This window comes from Ochotona curzoniae, unplaced genomic scaffold (assembly GCF_017591425.1).
Source record: "Ochotona curzoniae isolate NIBS_2020 unplaced genomic scaffold, NIBS_Ocur_1.0 scaffold_3208, whole genome shotgun sequence".
NCBI lineage: Eukaryota > Metazoa > Chordata > Mammalia > Lagomorpha > Ochotonidae > Ochotona > Ochotona curzoniae.
In genome coordinates, this window is record NW_024467106.1 from 57,461,601 (window position 1) to 57,487,342 (window position 25,742).

The window sequence follows — 25,742 nt, forward strand, 5'->3', positions numbered from 1 at the left end:
ATGTAGTTACTCTGAATCAAAAGGACTGCCAACCAGGGAGCGCATGATGTAATTTCCAGTTCAGAGGCAGGAGAAGATGAGCTGTCCCAGCTGATGCAGTGAGGCAGGAAAATGAGGAGGTCTCTTCCTCTTTCCTCCGCCTTTTGCGTTGGTTGACCCTGAAGGAATTGGATGAGGCCCACTAGCAGCGAGAACACCACCTCCTTTACTTAGTCCCTGGATTCACACTTCCTGGCCTGGTGAAATTGGCACATAAAGCTAACCACCTCAGTAAGTATGGCGGTGCCATGCACTAAAGAAACTGTGGACCAGTACAAAGTTGGTGGCAGTGTGTGGGCCTGGAAGCACTTTGGAAAAACTTTCGACATCAGCTTTTAAATTAGTTAATTAAGAGAGCACAACACATGTGCTTCTGTCTTCTGGTTCACTCCCCAAAGACCCACAATGACCCCAAGCAAGAGGCGGGAACTCCATCCAGGTCTGCTGTGTCAGTGACGGAGGCCTAGTGACTTGAGTCAGAGATGATTAAGAAACTGTGAGCAGGGGCCAGAACCCAGAATTGAGATCCAAGCACTCTGATCTGGAAAATGGGTATGCCACTGGCATCGTAACTGCTACACCAAATGCCCACCCAGATACTGTTTTGAAGGTCATCATTGACCTTGTGTGTGAAAGAATGGAGGAAACGGAGAGGTGTCACCACCAACAGTGATTTTCCAGCCTGCGGTGGGAACTGCAGCTGGTCTCCGGGTTCAGCATTTTCCTTTCTGTGGTTATCTGTGTACAACGCAGAGGCTGCCTGAATTTTGCTTCATTACTTTCAGAAGGGGGAAAAGCTCCTACATGGTCAACATAGAGACCCTTAAACGTGTCAGCACTGAGAATTTCAGCTGGACTCCTGAATTTGGTAGCTTCTAGTATTTCACTTTCAATTTAATTCATAGACAGTTTACTAGAATCGTCAGGAGAATCATTAAATGTTTCTTGAGTTTGTGGCTTTTTGACAGAGTTAGCTGCAAGGTAATGGTATTGTGGAGGGTGAGATTCTTTTCCTGGTTTATGTGGAGAGGTTTTCTCAACATGAGTACCATTGATAAACTCTGCCTGTCTCTAGAAATAAATGATTTTCTTAGATAAGCCCCTAAAATGATGATGAGAAAGGAAATGGTCCCATTCATCTCATCAACATGCATTCGTAAAGAAGTTTACATTTCGCATTTATTAGTTATTGAATCTGCCATGTTTTATGTTTTAGTTTTGTACATGTAAAAAAAAATGTGTGAAAGAAAACATAAATTTAATGCTTTGTAGTTATAATGAATTTCACAAGCGGTAGATGTGTGTGTGTGTGTGTATGTATTTCCTTTTCCTTGAAGGAAATGTTACAGGGTGATCAATACAAGATCTTAAGCCATAAACACCAAGTGTGTCTAGGAAAAGAAACTAGAAGGCTGCTGTGGTTTGAATACAGTTTTCCTAAAGTGTTGAAATTTGATTGCCAAGGGTAGGTATTAGGTGCAGTGGTTAAGAGGCCCACTTCCCATATTGTAGTGCCTGGGTTCAGATGTTCGCTTCTGATTCCAGTGTTTTGATGACTCAAGTACTTGGGCTCCAACTATCTGCATTGAAGACCCAGATCAAGTTCTGGGCATCTGTCTTTGGCCTAACAGTCCTGACTTTTGTGGACGTTCAGGGAGTGAGGTGGCAGATGGAAATTCTTTCTGTCTGCCTTTCAGGTGAGTAAATAAATCAAAATGAAAACTCAGTTGTCATTGTGGTAGTGTTGGGAGGACTTTTCAAAGGTATTGAGTTCCTTCGGAGAAACCAATACCTTTTTTTTATGAAACTGGGACTAGGCTAATTCCCTGGTGATGGATACATTGCTTTTGCAGAGGTCTTGAATCTGTTTCACAGCATCAGTTTGTTACAAAGCTAGGCTCCCCTTCCTGTTTTCCCTCTTAGCTGCGTGCCCACTTTGTGCCAGCAGGAGCCACGCACAGCCCGGCACTGTGCTTCATGGCTTCTTCTACTTCAGGATCAGTTTTTCTGCGTCTTATTCCTTGATGGACAGTTTTGGTAAGGATCTTTACTCAGAAGAGGCTTGTTAAAAATGCACTGTGGTTGTAGATGGGATTTTTTTCTTTTTGCTTGTCAGTTTTTTTCTCTTGCTATTTTGGGTCATTTCTGTGTGCAGTGCCGGTTTAGAATTCATGCAATTTTTAGTAGATTATCCTCTTTTTTTTTTTTTTTTACTACAAAGTAACCCTCTAGCTTGAGTGTATTTTTTTTTCTTGCCTTAGATCTGCTTTGCCAGACGTTAGAATAATTTACCATGTTTCCTATGGGTTATCGTGCGCATCACTGTTACCCCTTTACTTCAGCCGTTGCGTGCCCACGTACATATGGGCCAAAACACAAACTGGTGCCCATATGGGATGCTAGTGCCACAGACGGAGGCTTAGCGTGCTATGCCATGGCACTGGCCCATGCCCTTGTATTTTATTTTATTTTATTTTTTTTTGATTTCCAAAATAATTTTATTTCTTTCTCATAAGTAGTTTGCAAAATTCCAGGGCAAATGTTAACTTCCTATACAGAAATAAAAGCAAGTCCTTTAATCATTGGCACAGCATCGATCACATGAATGATCAAACTCAGATCATGAAAAATACATCTGCATATTATAAAACTGACGCGCTTCCGCAGAGGGGCTCATTTTCATTAAGGCCTCGCTTACTGAAAGCTGTCTCGGAGCCGGCCAGGTCATCCTGGATGAGCACAGGAGCAGGCTGTGATGTTGGCATGGCCAGCAACGCCCAGCTGTCCCCGCGTGCTGCCCCGGCCGGTTCCAAGGCCTCACTCTACACTCTCAGGCAGACGCTGTCTGCTTGGCACCTGGCGGGCGTGTCCTCTACCCGTCAGCGCCATCCTCCTCCTCGTCCTCCTTGGCTCTGAAATGCATTTTCCTGAACTCTCGCCTGCTCATGGAGGGGCACGAGGAAGACGCTGGTGGCAGGTCCTGCATGAGCTCCACGTTGCCGAAGAAGCGGCTCACGGGCAGCGGCTGGTTACTGTCCTCATCTAGGAAGACACTGTTGTCCATGGCCAGCCCTGGGGCCCGGGCAGCCTCTGTCTCCGGCCCGGGCTCGGCCTGGGGGGCGCAGCAGCCCTGGGCATCTTCGTGGCCGGGCGCAGCCCCAGGCTGCGGCCTGGATGGGTTGTCCGCAGTCTGGGCTGAACGGGGACTAAGTGGCAGCCCGGCCACCTCCTCGTGGCCAGCGGCATCAGTCGCGGGGCCCGCCAGCGCTGCACTGTCCCCAGCGAACTCAGACTCCGGAGGGGTCCCCGGTGCCATTTTGGGCAAGGAAGCACCATCATTTTGGGGGACGAGTTTCTGTAATTCTGATTTCACAAGATGGCCTTTGTCACACTTGAACTTCTTGGAGGACCGTCTGTCTATGGCCTTGTGTGACGAGGAAGTCTGGCATGCTGTCTTGGCTGATGTGGCACCGGCGGCGTCCTGCGGGGCGGCCGAGCAGCTGCGGGCTCTCAGGCGTGCTGAACACCGCACCTCACCTGTGAGCTTTCGGCTCCTCATGGGGCTGAGCGGTACCCCGCGCCCGGCCCAACGCTGCTCGGCCTGCCCTTGTATTTTAAAGTACAGCTTGTAAGTGGTAGTTTGGCAAAATTTATCCTCGTAATGTTCTGTGTGAAGAGCTTGCTTGTGTGTTTCTTTTTTTCTTTTAAGACTTAGACATTTTTATTTACTTACCTTTTGAAAGAAAGAGGGAGAGAGAGAGGGACCTTTCTCTCTTCAATTCATTCCCCATGTGTTTACAGCAGGACTTTGCCAGGCCAAAGGTGTGGAGCTCGCAGCTTAATCTGGGTTTTCCATGTGGGCAGCAGGGACCCAAGTTCTTGAGCCATCCGTTGTCTGCTGCCTCCTAGGGTACCTGTGGGTAGGAAAAGGTTTGAAAGTCAGGGAGCTGGAGCTGCATGCACTGGGCTTGGGGATGGGGTTTCTCTGTGGCAGCTTAGCACTGTGCCAAATGCCAGGCTCATGTGTAGCTTTTGGGAGGAGCCGGCTAGCGATGAATTTAGTGTGCATGTGTGTATGTACAAAATCCTGTTTCACCATCATGTTTGAAGGATGGGCTTGCTTAATTGAAAATTGTAGATTGGTAGCCTCAGGGATCTCCCTTTCCCACAGGAGGACACGTGTGAGACTCTGAATGATGTTTGAATGGCTGGGTAGTACTGACCCCTACAAAGGAAACTGTGTTATGAGAATTATGCGTGTACTTAAAAATTTTGTACTAAAATGAACTTAATTCAAGTTCCAACTAATTTCTTGTTATTTTAAAAAGTTTTATGTACTTTGATAATCTGGTACCATTTGTTTTTAAAGATTTATTTTATTTTTATTGGAAAGTCACGTATGCAGAGGAGAGACAGAGAGGAAAATCTTCCATCTGATGATTCACTCCCCAAGTGGGTGCAGTGGTCATAGCTGTGCTGATCCAAAACCAGGAGCCAGGAGCCTCTTCTGGGCCACCCGCACATGGGTGCAGGATCCCAAGGCTTTGGGCCGTCCTCGACTGCTTTCCCCAGCCACAAGCAGGGAGCTGAATGGGGAGTGGAGCATGCCGGGATTAGAACCAGCACCCATATGGGATCATGGTGCATGCAATGCAAGGACTTCAGTCGCTAGGCTACCGTGCCAGGCCTGATACTATTTTTTTTTTTTAGCATTACTTATACGTAAAGTGCCATGATACACTTAAATAGCAGAATGTTGAACTTGTAACTGTTACTAAAGAACTGTACCACTGAAATAATAGGGGGAAGTGGTGGGAACAGAAAATAGAGATAAAAGAGGAGGGAAAATCCCTATGGCTTACAAGACTGTATCATGGCAAATAACAACGAAAAACTGAAAAAATATTTATTTATTTGAGGTAAGAGAGAGTGAAAGAGACAAGGAGATCTTGATCTTTTTGGTATTTTTAATTAAAATTTTTTGTAGTTAATAAACACACACACGTGTGCATGTTAGAAGAGAGAGAGAGAGAAAGAGAGCTTGTATTTGCCAGTTCATTCCCCATGCCTTCTACTGCAGGGTGCCATGACTGGGCCATGCTAAATCCAGGAGCCTGCAGCCCACTCCCCTTTTTCCCTCCCTCTCTCTCTCTTTCTCTCTGGGTTTCTCATGTGAGTGGCAGGGCCCTAAGAATGTGATTTTCGTTAGGGATTACTGTTCTTGAGTGTTTTTTAAAATGCCTGTTTGGCCATGTGAATGTCTTGTTTTGAGAAATACTCAAGTCTTTTTCACATTTTAAAATTTGGTTATTTGTTGTATTGCCATTGAGTTATTTGGGTTCCTTACAGATTTTGGATGTTACCCTATATCAGCTGTGTAGTTTATTAACACTTTGTTCTGCAAGTTATTTCTTCACTTTCTTGTTTGCTTTACTTTTAGTTTGGTTTAATCCTGTTTCTATAGATTTGATTTTGGCATTCTTGTCTCAAAATTTGTGTGAGTGGTTATTTTGAATATCTTTGTGTAATTGTACTTCCATTCAGTATTATTAGGTTAATCTGTGTTTATACTCTAAATTTTTATTTTTGTGCTATGTGTAAAATGTTCTGTTGTTTAAATTTGTCCTAGTTTTAATTATTCAGTTGGTGTGTGTTTTGTTTCTTTCTGTTTTTTCAATGTTGATGTCTAAATTTTTATTTTATTATTATTTGTATGATACAGTTCCATAGGCTCTAAGATTTCCCTTACCCACTTCCCAAAAGCCCTCCTCCCATCTAATTTCTTCTTTATTATTACAATAGTATAGTATGGTTTTCACAATCAGTCCTGAGTCCATTATTCTGCTATTTAAGTGTATCCTACATTGTAGGTATGGACAATGGCAGAGAGTCCAGCATCCTATTGTCAAGATATATTTAACAGTTCAATTGGGAGTCCATCTTTCATCTGGAAGTAGAGATGCATACTGCATTTAGTCTCTACTACACAGTTATTATACATTCCCTTAAATGAAGAGCTGTTAAACAAAATCAAAAACATTAAATGTATAAAGGATTTTCTTGGTGTATGTTTTAGAAATTTTTAGGGTATATGAGTATATAGCTGAGAACTGATGGGGGCTGCCTATCTAGCCTTGCTCTCAATGTATGAGATCAGAATGCTTTATCTGGACATTATATATCGTTGTGATTAATTTAAAACAGACTAACAGGAGAACACGCTGAGTGTATGCTTTTGACTATACTGTGATTTTACTTTGTTTATAAAAATGGGTGCCATCATTTTCTTGCACCTTTAATTTTATTTAAACAAATGTCTTTGTTGGTCTCAGAGCTAATGATCCTATGAGGAATTCCATATGTTTGCTTTTCTCTGTAATGAAGTCGTGATTATGAGATTGTCAGTTTATTCTTGAAAGTGAACTGTTCTCCAGTGTGGCTGTAGACCTCACGGAGGACAGTCACAATGGCACGGTGATTTTGTAGCACTGAAATGACATGGGCATTTGCGCTGATGGTCTGCACCGAGTTGTAGTTAGAACTGAGGGCATATGTATATATATATATATATTTTTAGGACAAAGGTAGGGGCCCAATGTAGAGACATTTTTGTGGATATTTGTATGTACTTCTAAATGAATAAATAAACATTTAAAACTTTTTGGGTTTCAACTTGTGATAGAGTAACTGTTGATTGATATGATGAAATGAAGTCCTTGTTTGTCAGCGTTTGAACAGGCCCTGAGGTCTGAAGAAGGCTTGCGAAACACTTTTTAAATTAAATGGCAAATGTTTTGGGCAAAAACAAAACAAAGTCACAAAACTTTACCTTGCTGTTGTTGTTATCAGGATAGTATAATTTACTTAAAAGATGGATTTAGCTAAGTTTCAAGTTATGTTAAGCTTCAGTGCATTTTTAATTATTTGCCTTACAGCTTTGTTTTTAACTAGAGTATATTTCTAAATAAAATACATTGCAGGTGCTGACCTTAAGGAAAGAGTCAAAATGAGTTCCAGTGAAGTTGGTCCTTTTGTCTCCAAAATTCGGACAGTGATTAACGATATTGGTAAGCATGAGTTCTCCTTTCAGCATGCTGACAGTAATCTTAAATGTCAGATTTTAGAAGTTACTGTTGTTTTTATGTATAGTTTTTTATCAAATAGTTACATAATTATGTAACCCTGATGCGCAGCAGTTTTTTTTAAGTAACACTTAATGCACATATTTGAAATATTTCATAAACTATTTTAGAATGATAAATATCTTCTCTGTGATGGTATGACATGTATGCGTACATATTTTAAAAGAGAATAGTTTGACCTAACCCTTTGACTTAAAAACACTTCTTCTTCAAGTGCATACAAACTTATGGATTTGAATTTTTTTTGTTTACTTTTACATAAATGGAATCATTGTTTTTCTGAAATTACTATGTATGTCAGTTTACTATTAATGCTTTATAACTACTGCATACTCATTCATAGTAATTTTTAAAAATTGTTAACATAGCACTTTTATTTGAAAGGCAATGAATGAGAGGAGAAATTTCTACTATAGCTGGGTCTGGGCCAGGTTAAAACCAGGAGTTTGGGAACACAATCCAGGAATCCCACTTGGGGATCCAGCTACTTGAGTCATTGACCCTGCTAATGTAGGAAATGCATCAGCAGGAAGCTAGATGGGGAATTGGAGCCCAGGTACTCTGCATGCGTGCAGGGGTCCTGAGCTGCGTGTTAATCACTACACCTTACCCACTAATTCACAGTGTTATCCAGAATATTGAGTTCTTTAATAATGAGCATTTAGCCATTGTTTTTGCTTTTTGTTCTTAAAGCTGTTTTGCAAGTTATATGAAAGTAGAGATTATTGTAGTTTATGAGGATGAATTTTTTATAAAGATTTGTTTATTTATATTGGAAAGACAGATCAGGTTTATGGAGAGACAAGAGGAAGATCTTCCATTCATTGGTTCATTCCCCAGTTGACTGCGATGGTCAGAGTTGAGCTGATCCAAAGCTGGGAGCTAGGAGCTTCATCAAGGTCTACCATATGGGTTCAGGGGTCAAAGGCTTTTATGCCATCCTGATCTGTTTTCCCAGGCCACAAGCAAGGAGCTGGATGAGAAGTAGAGCAGCTGGGACACAAACTGGCACCTATATGAGATCTTGATGGTTACAAGGCAAGGATTTAGCCATTGAGCCATCATGCTGGGCCCTAAGGATAGATCTCTAAGCATAGAGTTACTCTTCCAAGTATCCTGTGTTCATTTAGATTTTAACAAATCCTAGCAAATTATGTTCAAAGATTATAATAATTTGTATTCTCATTAATTAAATGTCAGTACCTGTTGCATCCTACTTCTGGCCTTCAGTGTTGATATTTTAAAAAAATATCAATTTGAAAAGCAGAGAGTTATGTATATAGAGTGTGTGTACCAGAGAGCGCTTCCATCTGCTTGTTCATTCCCCAGATGGCCACAGGAGTCATGTCTTGACCACAGCCAGGCACTGCTTCCTGGTCTTCCATGTGGATGCAGACCATCAGCACAAATGCCCATGTCATCCGATAGAAGATCTTCCTCTCTATCTCTCCTTCTCTCCATGTATCTGACTTTCCAATTATGAAAAAAAAAAAAACTTAAAAAAAATCTATTCTTTTCTAATACTCTGTTGGGATTGTGATTAAAATTTCCTTAAATATTTTGTGTGTGTGTGTGTTAATTTTTTTTGAATTTTTGAATTTTATGGTACAATTTTGTATAGAATGGATTCCCCTCCTGAAACTCCAACCCCCCGACAGATTTTCCCCATGTTGCTACAATAGTATAGTGCTTCATATGGAGTCATAATACATCAGTGTGTTACTTAAGTGTGTCCCGATATCGCTGGTACGGACTATGTCAGACAGTCCAGCATCCATTGTCTACACATTTCCAACAGTTTCATTGGGAGTCCATCTTTGATTTGGAAGCAGGGATGCATAGTGCATTGTATCCCCACATGTGGATATGGTAGTCTCTATTACTCCATCACTATACATTCCCATAAATGAGAAGCCATGAGATAAGGTCAAAAACTGGTGTGAATTAGAACAATAGCAAGGACAACAACAAAACTATAGCACCATGAAAAAAACGAGTCTCTGAGTAACACATGGGTGACAAAAAGAAAACACAAAAGTCTCTTGGGTAAAAGGATGCCACCATGTAATCCATGACCCAGCGATGAATTTAACAAGAGAAAAGAATGTATTTGGAATAAATGAAACTGAAATCGAAAGCATCAAAACATGGAATGCAGCAAAAAAAAAAAACAAACCCCAGTATGAAACAGGTAATTGAAGTAACACTTTGCATGATATTATCCTTAGATTAGATAGAACATATGATATGTGTTCTTTTGAGATTGACTTATTTCACTGAGCATAATGGTCTCCAGTTGGGACCATCTAGTTGCAAATGGTATAATTTCCTCCTTCTTAATAGCTGAGTAATATTCCAAGGAGTAGATGTACCATAGTTTCTTTAACCACTTTTCTTTGGACGCACATCTGGATTGTTTCCATGTCTTTGTTATTATAGATTGTGCTGCTGCAAATGTAGGGTTATGTATCCCTTTCTCACATGCAGATTTCACTTCTTTTGAGTATATTCCTAGCAGCGGGATAGCTGGGTCATATGGCAGATTTATTTGCAATTCTCCACTCTCCGTACTGATTTCCACAGTGGTTGTACTAGCCTACACTCCAAACAGCAGTGAAGGAGGGTGCGTTTCTCCCCATATCCACACCAGCAGGTGTTGTTAGTAGAGTTCTGAATATAGGCCAGTCTCACTGGAGTTAGGTGGTACCTCAACATGGTTTTCATTTGTATCTCCCTGATGGCTAGGGAGCCTGAGCACATTTTCATATGTCTGTTAGCCATTTGGATTTGTTCTTTTGAAAAATGTCTGTTCATTTCCATTGCCCATTTTTTCATTTTTTTTTTTTTCCTGTTCCTGGGTTTCTGAAGCTCTTTGTAAATCCTGGATATTAGTTCCCTATCACTTGTGTACTGTGCAAAGATTTTCTCCCATTCTGTTGGTTGCTTCTTCACTTTGTTAATTGTTTCCTTTGCTGTACAGAAGCTTTTTAGTTTGATGTAATCCCATTTGTTCATTTTGGCTTTGATTGCCTGTGCTTTTGGCGCCTTTTCTAAGAAGTCTTTTCTGTTCCAATGTCTTGGGGAGTACTTTCTATGTTTCCCTTTAACAGTTCTGAATGGTTTCTGTGTGTAGATTTAGGTCCTTGATTCATTTAGAGCTGATTTTTGTATAATGTGGCAGGCGTGGGTCTTGCTTCTTAATTCTGCAATCTGTTATCTCGTTGTCCCAACAGCATTTGTTGAATAGACCAGGCTTTTCCCCGGATTGTTTTCAGTTTTCTTGTAAAAAAATTAGTTGACTATACATGTGTGGCTCCCTTCTGGTGTTTCTATTCTGTTCCACTGGTCTGCTTCTCTGTTTCTGTACCAGTATTAGACTGTTTTGATAACCCTTGCTCTGTAGTATGTCTTGAGATCTGAAATTGTTATGCTTCCAGCTTAGTTTTTATTCTTCAGGATAGCTTTGGCTATCCGTGGTCTCTTGTGATTCCAGATGAACTTCTGTATTATCTTTTCTATTTCTGAAAAGACTATTGTTGGGATTTTGATTGGGATTGTATTGAATCTGTATATTATTTTTGGTAATATGTTCATTTTGATGATGTTGATCTTGCCAATCCAGGAACATGGTACGTTTCTCCATTTTTCAATGTCTTCTTGTATTTCCTTTTTTAATGTTTTATAGTTTTCATCATAGAGGTATTCTACATATCTAGTTAGCTTAATTCCTAGGTATTTAAGATTCCTCTCCACTATTTTAAATGGGACTTTCTCAGCCATGGAATTTTTTGTGTACACTAGTGCTATCGATTTGTGTTCATTAATTGTGTATCTTGCTACTCTGCCAAAGTCTCTTATGAGTTCCAAGAGTCTCTTGACTGAGTCTTTTGGCTCTCCTATGTAGAGAATCGTGTCATCTGCAAATAGAGATAACTTCAATTCCTCTTTTCTAATTTGGATTCCTTTAATTCTTTTATCTTGCCTGTTAGCTCTGGAAAGGACTTCCAATACTATATTGAAGAATAGTGGTGACAATGGACATCCTTGTCCAGTTCCAGATTTTAGTTTGAAGGCTTCCAGTCTTTCTCCATTTAGTTTGATGCTAGAATTGCGTTTTTCGAAAATTGCTTTGATTGTGTTGTAGAATGTTCCTTCTATGCTTATCTTGTTTGGGGTTTTCAGCATGAAATGGTGTTAGATTTTATCAGATGCCTTCTCTGCATCTATTGAGAGAATCATTTGGTTTTTATTTTTCAATTTATTGATGTGATTTATTACATTTATTGCTTTGCGAATGTTGAACCATCCTTGCATGCCTGGGATGAATCCCACGTGGTCTGGGTGAATGATCTGCCTGATGTGTTGTTGGATCCTGTTGGCTAGTATTTTGTTGAGAATCTTTGCATCTTTGTTCATCAAGGATATTGGTCTGTAGTTCTCTTTTTCTGTTGTGTCTATCTGGCTTTGGTATTAAGGTGATACTAGCTTCATAGAGAGTTTGGAAGCATTGCCTCTCTTTCTGTTGTTTTGAAAAGCTTGAGGAGGATTGAGGTAAGTTTCTGTTGAAACATTTGGTAAAATTCAGCAGTGAAGCCATCTGGTCCAGGACTTTTCTTAGTTGGGAGGGCTTTAATTATTGATTCAATCTCAGTGCATATTATAGGTCTATTTAGATTGTTAATTGCTTCTTGATTCAATTTTGGTGGTTTTTTGCATCCAAAAATCTATCCATCTCGTCTAGATCTTCTGATTTATTCACATATGTTTGGTTGCAATAGTTCCTAATGATTGTACGTCTGAGGTATCTGTTGTTACATTTCTGTTCTTGTCTCTGATGCTGTTGATTTGTATTTTCTCCCTCTTTTTTTTATTAGTTGGGCTAGTGGAGAGTCTATTTTGTTGATTTTTCTCAAAGAACCAGCTCTTTGATTCATTGATCTTATGAATGGTTTTGTGGGTCTCTATTTGGTTTATTTTTTCCTTATTTTGATTATTTCTTTTTAACTACTGATTTTGGGATTGCTTTGCTGTTGTTTTTCCAATTCCTTCAATTATGAGGTTAGCTGATTTACTTGACACTTTTCTGGTTTCTTAACATAAGCATTGATTCAGATGAACTTTCCTCTTAACACTGCCTTGAATGTTTCCCATAAGTTTTGAATTGTTTTATTGATGCCTTCATCTGTTTCAAGCAGTTTTTAAATTTCCCCTTTGATCTTCTCTCTAACCCATATGATACTAAGTTTGTCTGTTGTGTGATTAGTTTTCCTTTCTTGGGGTCATTGACTTTTTAACACTTTTAGGCAAATTGTGAACTTTGCTTTCTTTTGACCTTGGTCATGAATCTTTTTTTTTTTTTTAAAGATTTATTTTTATTTTTATTGGAAAGGCGGCTATACAGAGAGGAGAGACAGAGAGGAAGATCTTCCATCCGATGATTCACTCCCCTAGTGACCGCAACGGCTGGAGCTGAGCCAATCTGAAGCCAGGATCCTCTTCCGGGTCTCCCACGCGGGCACAGGGTCCCAAAGCTTTGGGCCTTCCTCGACTGCTCTCCCGGGCCACAGGCAGGGAGCTGGATGGAAAGCGGGGCTGCCGGGGTTAGAACCGGTGCCCATATGGGATCCCAGGCGTGCAAGGCGAGGACCTTAACCACTACACCATTGCGTCGGGCCCGGTCATGAATCTTAATGTAGTCACAGGTTTATTCCTAGTTACCTTACATCAGTTATTCCTTTGACTAAAATCTCTTTCTGTTGCTCTCTTGTTTTTGTAGGTCTGTATGTGCAAGCCAGCTCACAGATTGTCTTGTTCTTCTTCAGTTAATTTTTTTGTTTTCCAGGTGAAAAGTGTATCAGTAATTCCACATAAATAATGCACGTATTACCTTTGTCTTTCCGATGTTTTAATCTGATCGTGTCTTTTGTATTTTTTCCACATTGATGAAGGCCGTTTGTATTGATGAATACATACAGTACTCATTTGGCGAGGTGAATATGTTCAGTTTTAGTTGTGTTTGACTTTGGTATGCGCCTTTAACAGTCTCAAGAAGTTAGCAAGTTCAGAAAGTTATATTTCAATATCTAGGAATTAATTGCTGTTTTTCATTTAAGGATAAGTGTTAAAGTTTATTAAATGCTTTCAGAACATATAATTAAATGATAATTGTGTATATTTTTGATATGTCCATAAATGGGATTTCTTTCTGATTATACTTTTTTAGTTTGATGTTAATTCCTACTATTTTAGAATTAGGTTAAACTTTTTTTTATGCTATAGAAAGAAAGCATCTGATATTCGCAAGATTAATACAATTTGGCCATTAACACTTTTTAGGTTTTTATGTGGTTTTGTTACTGTTTTGTTCATCTTTTTAGAGCTAAAGGTTGAAGGATAAATGCTTTGATTTCTGTTATGTTCATTGAATTTGGTATGTGTCCTATTTGTCTTTGTATACTTGCAAAACTATGACAGCAAAAGGTAGAGACTGATGTTCTACCTGCTGGTTTACTTCAAGGTTTCCTCAACAGCCAGGGCTGGGCAAAGCTGAAGCTAAGAGCCAGGAACTGCATCCTGGTGGACCAGATACTTAGGCATTCTTTCGCTTCCCATTAAGAGGAAGCTGTATTAAGAGGAAGCTGTATCTGAATTGCACTACACAGGACTCAAGCCAGCTCTCTGTCAAGGAATTTCAGCCTGAATTCCTCTGTTAAGGGACATCTCAATTCTAGCTCCTACCTGTTTATACTATAGTGGCATAATCCAAGGCCTTTTTCAACTTCTCTTTCCAGCTTCCAGCTCATAATATTCAGATGTCCTGAACATGAACTTTGTTTAGAACTTGATCCAATTGCTTGTAGGAATATAAGTTGATGCTGCCTGTAATATTTTTCAGATTTTTTTAATTTAAAAACTTTAAAAAAATTTTTCTTTTTGATAATGCCCATGTGACAACCGAATAGGGTGGGAAGGGTTGAGGAGTAGAGGAAGTGGATGAAAACATTGTTTCCAATTTTCTTTTTCTTCTTTCTGCATAAGGGGTGGGGTAGGGATATCGAAACAGATGGATGCTGCAGCCCATCCCCACCCTGTCCACTCAACCGTCATGCACACCAGTGGGAACTGCAGCCCAGTTGGAGCCACCTCTAATAACCTCCCCTAGGCCAGCCCCCAGGCATGGTTCCTGCACAGAGTGGTGTGTACAACAGAGTGGTCTGGTCTGTCCTGCATCCCATTCTGTTTTTGTATACACCAGTAGATGCTGCAGCCTAGCTCAAACCAACCAACTCTACTTTCTAGCCCGTACTTACGTTGGTGGATGCTATTGCCTGTCCAGCTAGGCCTGCCTCCAGCCCTGGTTTTCATGTTTACCAGTGGGAGCTACAACCCATCAGAGGAGTGTCCACAGTTACCATACTAGAAATATGTGTTGTAGCTCTCCCTAGCCCAGTTCTCATGCTGACCAGAGGGAGCAGTGGGCCCAGCACGAGAATCCCTTCTACCTCCATATCAGGCTCACTGCCCACCCTGGTATTATGTGTGCTGGTGGGTGCTGCGGCCCAGTCTGGCATGGCCTGCCCCACCTTGGCATTTGCTTGTGGGTGCTGCAACCTGGCCTAGCCTGAAGTGCCCACTGTCCTGGTCCTAATGTGAACTGGCTGGTGTTGTGGCCTAACCGGCCTGTCCTGCACCCTGGTTCTCAGATCTGTCATTGTGTATATTATGAACTAGTCCAGCCTGGCCTGTCCCCAGACCTGACCCACAGGATTGCCAGTGGGTACTGTAATCTGGCCTGGTCTGGGCTACTCCCAGCCTTGAATCTTGCACTCACCTGAGGGGACTGCATCCTGATGAAGGAGTTCCCCAAGCTCCTCTATCAGGTCTCCCCCGAGTAGCAGATTTCTCACACACTGGTACATCCTTGGTCCAGACTGACTTAGTTCCCCTCTTGTCTTGACAGGAATAGTTGCCTTGCCTAACTGTCTCACGCCCATTCTGGTTCTTACTGTGGATGCTATAGTCCAGCCATACCTAGTCCATACCCAGACATAGCGCTTGTATGATTCAGTGGGTGCTGAGTCTTTGCTCAGCCTGTCCTACACCCACTCTGGCTCTCACAAGCACCAGTGGGTGCTGGAGTCTAGCCCAGTTTGGCACACCTCATACCCATTCCACACCCATGCTGAGGGACACTATAGCCATATCTAGCCCAGATTGCCACCCCCATTTTGGCTCTGGGGTTCACCAGTGGGAACCAGATCGTACCCGAAGCATCCCCTTAGCTTCCCAACCAGCCCTGTTATCCACCACATATCTTGCACATGACCTGACCCAACATAACCTATCCCCGTCTTTGCTTTTGCTATCAGATGCTGTAGCCTGGCCTGTCCTGGCCCTCCCCTAGTGCCAACTCTCACTGGTGAGTGCTGCAGCCCAGCACTGCCCAGCCTACTCCTATCCCTGGCTTTGATGTAAACTGGTAGGTGTGAGAGCCTAGTCCAGCATTTTCTGCTCCCCATCCTGGCTATTGTGCATGCCAATATGCTAAGGTTTGTACTGGCCTTGCCCCGGTCCACCCCCTTCCCCCCCAGAACAAACCCTCACTCTTGCTGACAAGTGGAGCTGCCTTGCCCAGCCTGACCAATACGCAGACCTGAATCACATACTTAGTTTTAGCTATATGAGCTATGGCCCACCAGGGGAGTTCCCCAAATTATCCCACCAGTCCCACTCTCAGATCCAGATCTTGTGTGTGCCAGTGGGTGCTAGGTCCTTACCTGGTGTAGTCAGCCCCCTCTGTCTCAGCCCTTGTATGTGTTGGTGGATATTGCAACCTGGCCCGCCTTTCCCCTATTCTTGGGTGTGCCTATGGGTGCTGCAGCCTGGACCACCCTGGCCTGTTCCCAGTGTGAAAGATCACCCCTGAATCTCTGTCTGCTACTTGGTGGATGTGACTCATGGCTAACCTGCCTGTGACCTGAAGCATGGCTTTCAGCTGTGCATGCAGAACGTGAGCGGTGATATGACTGGAGGGTCTAAAGGAATAGGTGTGCCTTCTAGCCAATGCCAGTGACATTTTTGGGTGAAGGAACCCTTCTGCCTTCCCCTTCCCTAGTCTGTACAAGTTTGTGTTTGCTTTACAATAAACTGACATGCCCCACCTGTAAGGAGTGATTTGAACATGCCATCTTGGACCTGGCACTATTTCATCCTCTTCACAGCTCACGGAATTCACGCCAGTCCCATCCGTCCACCAGTCAGACGTAACTTGGCATTTCACCTAAGAATTCTACCCCCAATCTCTCCCAGCCACTCCTCCAACACTGCCCACTTACCAATCATCCTTAGGCAATCATCTGTGACAGTCTCAGGCACCAATCCCCTGGGGCCTTGCCTGCAATCTTTCCCAGTCCCCACCCACAACACCTTGTGAGCTCACCTGAAACACAGAGTCCCCAGGTGCCGTGCTCTCCCTGTCTCTTTGTTGCTCTCCCACCACCTCCATCTCTTTCCTGCCCTGCTGGAATAAATCTCTAAAGTACCTCATGTCTGGTGTTTTGGCTCATGGTAAAAGAACTTGGCTGTGGGAATTAGGTGTGCATAACAACATAAGAACTTTATGTGCTTAAAAATCTACCACCACCAATCTGTCCCCAGTGGTTCCTGCAGCCAAAGAACAGCACCACCTCACCCCTCGATGGTTTAGGAGCCTGCTGGCAGGGAATTCCCCAAGACCCAACCCTAGTACCCATGAGTATTCAGGGTCAGGGGCAGGTTCTACATAACGGTCATACCTAGCCCAACTTGTCATCACCCCCAGCTCTTGAGCAAACCATTGGGTATTGCAGTTCCACAAAGGTGAGCCCGAATATCCCCCCACAAAATTTTCCCCCAGACCTGGTTTTCTCACATGCTGGTTAGTGTCATGGTCCAGCCTAATGTTACCTCATCCCCTGTTTCAAAACTCACTAGTGAGGTAGCCCTTCTAGGTAGGCTCCCAGCCCTAGCTTTAGTGTGGGTCAGTGGGTAGTAGTGACCAGTGATAGTCAATGCTAATTATCCCAGCTCAGGGCTCCCATGTGGGCAGGTTCATCAGTCTGACCCAGAAAGGTGTTCTAGCTTCCCTCCTTCCAACCACTCTGTCTCAGCCTCTTCACTTACCTACAGGCACAGTGACTATTGATGGAAGTCCTCCAAAAGTCGTTCCTCACTTGCAACATACTCGCTCCATGATCCTCCCTTCCATACATCCCCATTCTCCCTTCCCTGAACAATCCACAGTCCCTGCGCCCAGGAACGCATGGGATTCCCAGGCCAGTCTTTCCAAGCTCAGTCTTTTGGTGGAATGGCATGCTGACCTGAAGCTCTGCCCACCCATCAGGGACTCAAGATTGTAGATGGGCCCCCAGACCTGGTCCTCTGGTACACATGATGGCCTTGGACCTACCCCTCTACCCTCTTGGGACACGAGTGCTTGTGTGGACCCCAGGCCAGCCCACCAGCACACCACGCTCACCTGGGGCCTTTCCTCTCCGCTCACCACCCACCCTCGGCGCTGAAACACATGCGTGATCCCAGGCCTGCTCCGACAGCCTCCAGCTCGAGTCCCCATACAACAGAGATCAGGGAAGGGAGCTAAGCTGCTGGTAGCTCTGGCTCCACGTGGTGGAAGGAAGCCTCTGGGCACTCCAGCTCCTCAAGGCCATGTGATTTTATATGTATATGTTGGCAGGAATGGCTGAGATTGTTGCAATTACCTTGATGTTTCTTCAGAAGTCTTTCTGTTCTGTGAATGTTGAAAGTGAAAATGGTTTTAGGACTTGCTGTCTCTTTGCCATGGCATTTTAATTTTTCTTTGATTATTACAGTAACTTTTTCATTCTGGATCCTGAACCAGTCTCCCTAGTTCTTTGGTATTTGTAAATAAAACTTGGTACTATATTGTTATGACTTACTCTTTTTAAACTCTTTGGTAATGGTTAAAACTCCTGTAGAATCTAAGTATGTTAAAAGCCTGAGGCAGGCCAGCGTTTCTGAAGAGACACAATGTGATGTTTTAGACTTTCCAGGGCCCCAGGATCTGTGCTGCCGTTACTCAGTTGCAACGCTACACTGTAAAATCAGTCATGCACCACGTACAAACAAATAGGGCATAGCTCTGTTCTGATAAAACTTTGCTAATGCGTGTTGACATTTCAACTTAATATCCTTTGTTATATGTCATGGTATTTTATTTTTTAAAAATTATAAAAATGTACAAACTTGGATCTGGTATTGTGCCACAGTAAGTTAAGCTGTTGCTTGGGACCCTGTATTCTGTATCCCGCAGGAGCGCCTGGTTGGAGTCCCAGTTTTTCTACTGTTCCGACTGAGCTTCTTGCTGACACATCCAGGAGGCAGCAGACGAGGACCCACGTGTGAGGGCTCCTCTTACCTTTGCAGGGACTTGACCTGCAAGTCCAAGCTTCTGCTTTGGATTTGACCAATCCCAAGTGATGCAGGTGTTTGCAGAGTGACACAGAGAAGGAAGGGAGGTCTCTTGCCTTATGTCTCTGTCTTCCAAATAAATAAGTATCTTTTTAAAAGAAAGGTAAAGTTCATTCTTGGCTTACAGTTATAATAAAGCAGGCAGTGGGGGCTGATAGTCTTTCTGAAGTGTCGTCTGGCTTCCTTATGTTTCTCTGTTATTAGGGATTGGTTCTGCTCTTGTATTCTTTTTGTAAATAGGCAATCATTACCTTAAACAGTTAAGACTTGGAGGAAAGGAGCAAGGCAAGGATCAGCAATGAGTGAAGCAGATGCTGGAAGGACAGTAGCAAGATCAGCATTAGACCAAGCTCTTTGCATGAGTAAAGCAACTGCAGTAATCCGTGCTGCAGGTGACAGAGAACACATGTACAGATGTATGAGAAAGTATAGTAAGAAAACTTCATGCAGAAGCTGTGGGATTTCTGTCTTAAGAAAAACTATGGGCTGAAATAGTCATGTAATTACTGCAAAAATTGAGCCAGTGGTGATGTTATTTGATTTTATTTTTTACCTAAGAAAGCACCAGTCTCAGCTTCTAGGTGTTAAAGATGTGTGTTTCAGGTGTCTTATCTATCCTACGAAGAGCAGACCTGTGTAGTCTTACACAGATAATTCCATTCAATGTTAGAATCCACTGTTTTCAGACTACTATCACCTTTATAAGCACATTTGACAAAGCAGACAGATAAAGGAATATAGAGTTCATCTTCCTTTGAGAGAAATAAAGAGGGAGAAAAGAGAAAGACCTAGTTGGATTTTCTAAGAAATACAAGGATAGTTTCCATAATAAATCATGACAGAATTATGCATGATAAATGATGTAAAGTAATGGGTTCACCTCAGTAGTGTAAGAAAAAGTATTTGAAACGTCTGTTTTGGGGGAAAGCTCTAATTAAACTAGGGGTACAAGGAAATTTCTCTAGTCTGATGAAAACTGTTTTTTAATAGTTCAGTGTTAGAAGTCATCTTCTAAAATCAGAAGCAAGCTGAGAAGTGCCAATGTTGTCCCTCGAAATGGTCCTGAAGTCAAGACCATAAAAGGAAGGAAACAGAAATCAAACAAGACTGAAAACAAAGAAATAACAGTGTCCTTTTCGTGTAGTGTGATTGTCCATGAACAGGCTTAAAGGATCAAGAGGTTGTTAGAGATGAGAACAACACAAAATGGTAGGATATGAGATCTACATCAAAAAAAGGTCAGTTTCACTGCACCAGCAATGGACAAAAGATGTTGAGAAGAATGCTTTTTGCTAATAAGGACCAACAATGGCACTAAGCATATGAGCCGTGTATGAAACATTATGAAGGGTGTTTTAAAATTGAAGTGGGGATACATCATCCTCTTTGAATAGGAAACTTCAGTATCAAAAGATGATTCTCATAAATAATGTACAGATTCAATGTGATCACAGTTCAGTTCTCAGCATCCATTATGTGGAGGACTGGAGCAAAAAAATGACCCTCAAGTTGTCAAATACTCCTAGAGAGAAAGAAAATTCTTGCCTTATCAGTAATTAATTTATTTTAAAATTGTAGAAATTAAGGTGTAGATTATTGGATTAGTTTGGGATTAGTCATGGTGTCTAATGGGGCACAGTACCAAACCCCAAAGCAGACCCAGGCAAGTGGGGAAGCTGACACATGACAGAACAGCCTTTGCATGTTTCTGGGGGGTAGCAGTCTTATTCAGTTGAAGAAGCCAACATGTATGGTTTTGATGGGTTGAATGATTTTTTGAAATCCAAGATGCACCCCATAGAGAAAAAAAATTAGTATCAACGTAAGTTTAAGAATAGCTGTTTATTAAAGATATGGTGAAGCAGAAAGAAAAGTTAACAACTTTGAGGAAATATTAAAATAGCCAAAGCATATATGTCCATGCACAGGTAGGGTGTGTCTGTGTGTGTGTATACATGTGCACAGGTAGGGGTGTGTCTGCGCGCACAAGACGATAAAACATCACCAAAACCATTTACACCAGAAGGAAGAGAAGTGTGATAAACTTAGAAAACCAGGAGCAGTTCGTTAGTAGCCACGGAAATGCAGCCAGAGCCCTGTGGGATGCTATTGGGCAGGAAACACTTGAGCCAACACTTAAAGCTCAACTTTGCTAAGAGTTAGGTTTTAGTAGCTATCTAGGAAGGAAACTTTATACTCTTCAATTGTTATAACTCCTTAGGAAAGCAAGTTGGTATTGTCTTATAACTTTGACCATCCACTTTCCTTAAGACAAAGTACGTCACTGTTTCGTGGCATTTGCCTCTCCGAAGGGAGAGGGGTGACTTTAGGATTGTTTCTAGGATGCTCATAATTAAGAAATATACTCACAATTTATTCTAGTAAGCACACAGGAATCGGTGAATATTAAAATGTCAGGTTCCATTCTTGGTGCACTGTGGTCTGATATTTCCTGTTTCTTTAAGAAAAAAATCCTGGGGCCCAGCATGATAGCCTAGTGGCAAAATCCTTGCCTTGCATGTGCCTGGATCCCATGTGGGCACTGGTTTGTGTCCCAGCTGCTCCACTTTGCATCCAGTTCCCTGCTGGCGGCCTGGGAAACCAGTAGAGGATGGCCCAAAGCTTTGGGACCCTACACCCACGTGAGAAGAAGCTTGTGGCTCTGCTCAGCTCTGGTCATCACAGCCACTTGGGGAGTGAACTAGTAGATGGAAAATCTCTTTGTCTCTGTATCTTCTTCTCTCTGTAAATCTGCCTTTCCAATAAATCTTAAAAAAAAAACCTTTAAAATAAACCCTGATTTGACACTTTATTGCTGCTAGAATTTGAAATTGCATTATTTTGCAAATATTTTTTACATGCATTTTTAGAAAACTTGCATTTTTTCTTTATATTTAATTAATTCATTTATTTGAAAGAGAGAGAGAGGTCTTTCATATGCCAGTTCACTTTCTAGATGGTGCAGTGGCCAAGGCTGGGCCAGGATGAAGCCAGGAACCAGGACCTTCATCCAGGTCTCCAAGGTGGATTCAAAGTCCCATTCTTAGATCACCCTTCATTGAGTTCCCAGGCACATTTAACAGGAGCTGGAAAAGAAGTGGAGGAACTGGGACTTGAACCTGCATCCATAGGGGTTGCTGGTCTCGCAGGTGGTGGCTTTATGTGCTATGCTACAATGCCAGCTGTAGGGACTTAGATTGTTAATAATAACAAGCTGAAAACAACCAAATTTCAATACCTTGAGAATGGATGACTGTTTTGGTTTGTTTGTACAGTAAAATAGACAGCATTGCACGTCTAAGTAAATGAATAATGTACACCTGTAACAACATGAATAAAGCTCTGAAATACCACATTGAAATAAAAGCAGCCGGAAGCAATTTTTATAAAACTAGGTGCATGAAAAACTAAACTGCTGACAGTTTAGAGACATCTAACTGTGTAATCGAATCATAAAAATACAGGGGAAACAAGAGCATGGTCAACATGAACTCCATGGGCGTGGGCACTTTGATTTTGACAACAGAGGGCCAAGGGGTTAGTTCTAACCTATGTCTGCTTTGAGTGTTGCGTGTGTGAGTTTGTTACACTTCAGTAAACTTTTTAAGGATTTCTCCTTGTGCCACTGTCAAGTAAATTTTTAAAGGGTTCCTCTACCTCAGGTCTTGTCAACATTTCTATGTTGTGTTCTCTCTTTCTTTTTAAAGATTTATTTGCTTTTACTGTAAAGTCAGATATACAGAGAGGAAGATCTTCCATCTGTTGATTCACTCCCCTTGTGGTCGTGATAGCCAGAGCTGAGCTGATCTGAAGCCAGAAGCTAGGAGCTTCTTCTGGGTCTCCCATTTGGGTCGCAAGACCTTGGACCATCTTGTACTGCTTTCCCAGGTAACAAGCAGGGAGCTGGAAGGGAAATGGAGCAGCTAAGCTATGAACTGGTGCCCATATGGGATTCAGTAGCTTGCAAGGCAAGGACTTGAGCCACTAGACTCCTGTGCCAGACCCTTTTGTTTTCTTAATAGTTACCTTGCTTTTATTTTTTATTCTTTCTTATATTCAAGAACAGCCCAAGTTTGCAAGTTTGCAGATTTTAAAGTTTCTCAAAGGAAGCCTTTTGGGTACCTAACAGAATGGATTCATGGACCAAATATTACCACACAGCTTACTTCTTGATCCATTTCCCGGGTTTTCATTGTGTGTTCATCTTGTGCAAGAAGAGCTCCTTGGTTTATTTTTTCTATGCAAGGAAGTGGCTTGGCTGGTGTTGCTTCCTGTACAGACCTTCTGATAGGTGTGCTGGGGCTTGCCCACAGTCACTCAGTTACTTGTCAGATTTTCAGGCATTTGGCAGGGTGTCAAATCAGGGGATAGCCCTACCTGTTGAGTACTTCCACCTGAAGCCCTCGGGTACCATTTTGTCTCTTCTGCTTAGATACCTTTTTTTTGTGCTGGAGAGTCTCTCTCTCTCTCTTGGGTCTGAAAGGCATAAGGTTCGTCTTGGCCGTGATCTTTCTGGTTGTGATAATGTCCTGTTCTACGCTTGTTTCCAGAGCCTTTTTAAAGAAACTCAAGGATAGTTAATTCATGTAAAAGCTGTTTTGTTGGAATTGAGATGAGAAATAGGTTCTGTGTTGCATTCAGTCACTAAGTTGGTTTGTGTTCCTAGTTTCTTAGAAAGTCTTAAAGTGGTTACTCCAGAGAGCTGTAAAATTCAGTGTTACGTTTTTTTTTTTTTTTTCTTTTTCCTTAACAGCAGTCAGATAACTCTTTTGCAGGTGCTTCAGTTCAAAGGACAGAGTTGTACAACGTAATCATTGTTACAAATCCCCACCCCCTTTCAGGTATGCAGTGTCTAGTTGAAGTCAATGCATTAATTATTTTAAAATGTTGGATATCAGTAAGATGTGCAAACATGAAATGATCACACCCTGCTAGCTGTAGTTTTCTCATTTACCATCCTGTATTAGGCCTCAGGGTGTGCACATTGCTTCCAGGACTTGCTTGGGGCCCTGCTTAGGCCTACCACTGTTGCAACCTACATTGTGCAAGTTAGCAAGTATAGAATATGGGCACTGGCCACATGAGACGCCTCACAGATGGCATTTTTGTCTTTGATAGGAATTTGGATCAGATGTTTCATGAGAAGCTAGAACATATTTTTAGAATTCCCTCTGAAATAGAAACAATGGTGAGTAGGAGGGTTTGGGGCAAGTCTGCTTCATTGAGGCTGAGGCACTAAAGACCCACTCACTATCTGATAGGGAAATCCTACAGTAGGTTTGCGCTAGAATTTTAGATTGGATCTGGCATGAAAGGAGTATGATTTTTCCATGATTCCCCACAATATTCATTTAGTGCCTTGCATTTCCAACTTCTTTCTCCTTTCTCTGAGGAAATAAAACTGCAAAAGCTATAATTTAGGTTTGTAAATGTAAAGCTAAATTTGCATGGAAATACAGGTAATTAAAGAGACAGATGACACAATTCAGCTGCTGAAAAAAACATCTTTCTTCAGACTTTCTTATAAGGTTTTGTAAAAAGAAATAATTCAATTGTGGAAGTTTTCAAATTCTGTGGTTAGCTTTCTTTCATGTGATTGCAAATCTGTTCCTTGTGCTTTTTTTTTTGTCAGCGAAAGCTCTCTCTCTGGATCTAATAACAAAGAAGATATTTTTATACAACAGTAAGAAAAAAATTCTACATGAAAAAAATGTCATGTAAATTTTATGAGACAAACCTAGTCTCAGTGCTTCTCGTTTTTGTTAGTATGTTTTTCAGTGTTAGAATTGGGGCACATTGGAATTTTGGTCTTGAAAAGCTCAAAGTAACATAAAATTTGTCATTAATAAGTCTCAGACAAGCAGGACCATTACCCTATAATGGATGTGTACCTATATGTTAAACATTTCTCTTGAGAGGCCACCTTGCTGCTGAGGTTTTACAGTGGTGTGAGTGTTCAATGTTTTGGTAACTGTGTGCTAATTCTTTTTTTTGTTTGTTTGTTTTTAGCATCTTTAACTTATACTTCAAGTTACATTATATCACGTAATGTAACAATTGTCCTACTGTGATGTGTACTGTTGTGGAAGGTTATATTTTATACATGATCAGAATGTGATGAATTCCTGAATGGTTTTAGTGTAAGTTTGTTGAGACTTACATGGGCTGAACAGAATTTCTTGATGTGGACTTAGTAGATTTGGATTCTAGTCTTTCTGTGTCTGGCTCTTTGCTTCTCCTTCCCCATTGTAAGAACTGCAAATGAACTTTTAATTTTCTTCCTCTATACCTGCATGCAGCATTGTCACAGTCACATGCTTGGTAGCTACCAGATTGAAAGGGTAAATGGCCTGGTATCTTGTTGGTACAGACGCATCAGCCAAACTACAATTTGTTCCTCTTCTGATAAGTCCTTTCCCAGAATCCTTTTCTGTCTGTCTCAGTTTAACATTCCAAGAATCTGCTGAAAGTTGCCAGAGCCTGATTCTTTATTTTCTACCCTAGTCCTCCTCCCTGTTGCTTCTTGGTTGTAGGATGGCTAGGTGGAAAAGAATGGAGCAATTATATTGTTCATTGTGAGGCCCTGAGGACTGTGGCCCCTGTGCTGGATTAGGGTAGACAATGCAGTTCAGAAGGTCAGGTTTGTTTGACTTACAGCTCAAGGTAGTGAAGCTGAGTAGACATCCGTGTGGGTTGGCAGCTGGGTGGGTAGCAAGTTGGAGTTTACACAGGCAGTCCAGTCTCCAAAGGTAAGTTGGCGAATCATCAGAATGCTGATGCTGTGTGAATACCGCAACCCTGAGTGAGACATACGGGGACAAAGTATGGAAAGCAACCACTGTGAGACCTGTGAGCGCTGTGCCATGCACAGGCTGGGCTGAAGATGCAGCCAGAGTAGGGAAACAGGAAGAAAATAATGTGGTTTTTTTTCCCCCTTCAAGGTTTTATTTATTTATTTGAAGAGTGACTAAGACACTCACGGACACACACACGTGCGACACACACACACACACACACACACGTGCACGCGCCTTCTGCCTACCTGTTTGATCGCCATATGTTGCCACGGGCCAG

At 41.9% G+C, this 25,742-nt stretch overlaps 2 protein-coding genes across 3 annotated transcripts in view; one reads left to right on the forward strand and one right to left on the reverse strand.

The window, feature by feature from the left end:
* Positions 1 to 25,742, forward strand: part of AUH (AU RNA binding methylglutaconyl-CoA hydratase) — a 153,572-nt gene that overhangs the window by 36,689 nt on the left and 91,141 nt on the right. Inside the window, exon 4 of one of the 2 annotated variants that reach the window (XM_040963423.1) lies at positions 7,020 to 7,106. The exons of the other annotated variant lie outside the window; for it this stretch is intronic. Coding sequence (XP_040819357.1) covers positions 7,020 to 7,106 — 87 coding nt within the window. The remainder of the gene's footprint in view (positions 1 to 7,019; positions 7,107 to 25,742) is intronic. 2 annotated transcript variants of the gene reach the window in all.
* LOC121144850 (UPF0688 protein C1orf174-like) lies at positions 2,564 to 3,624 on the reverse strand. The gene has a single exon (XM_040963425.1). The coding sequence runs from the start codon at positions 3,596 to 3,598 to the stop codon at positions 2,912 to 2,914; it is 687 nt and encodes a 228-aa protein (XP_040819359.1). The 5' UTR covers positions 3,599 to 3,624; the 3' UTR covers positions 2,564 to 2,911.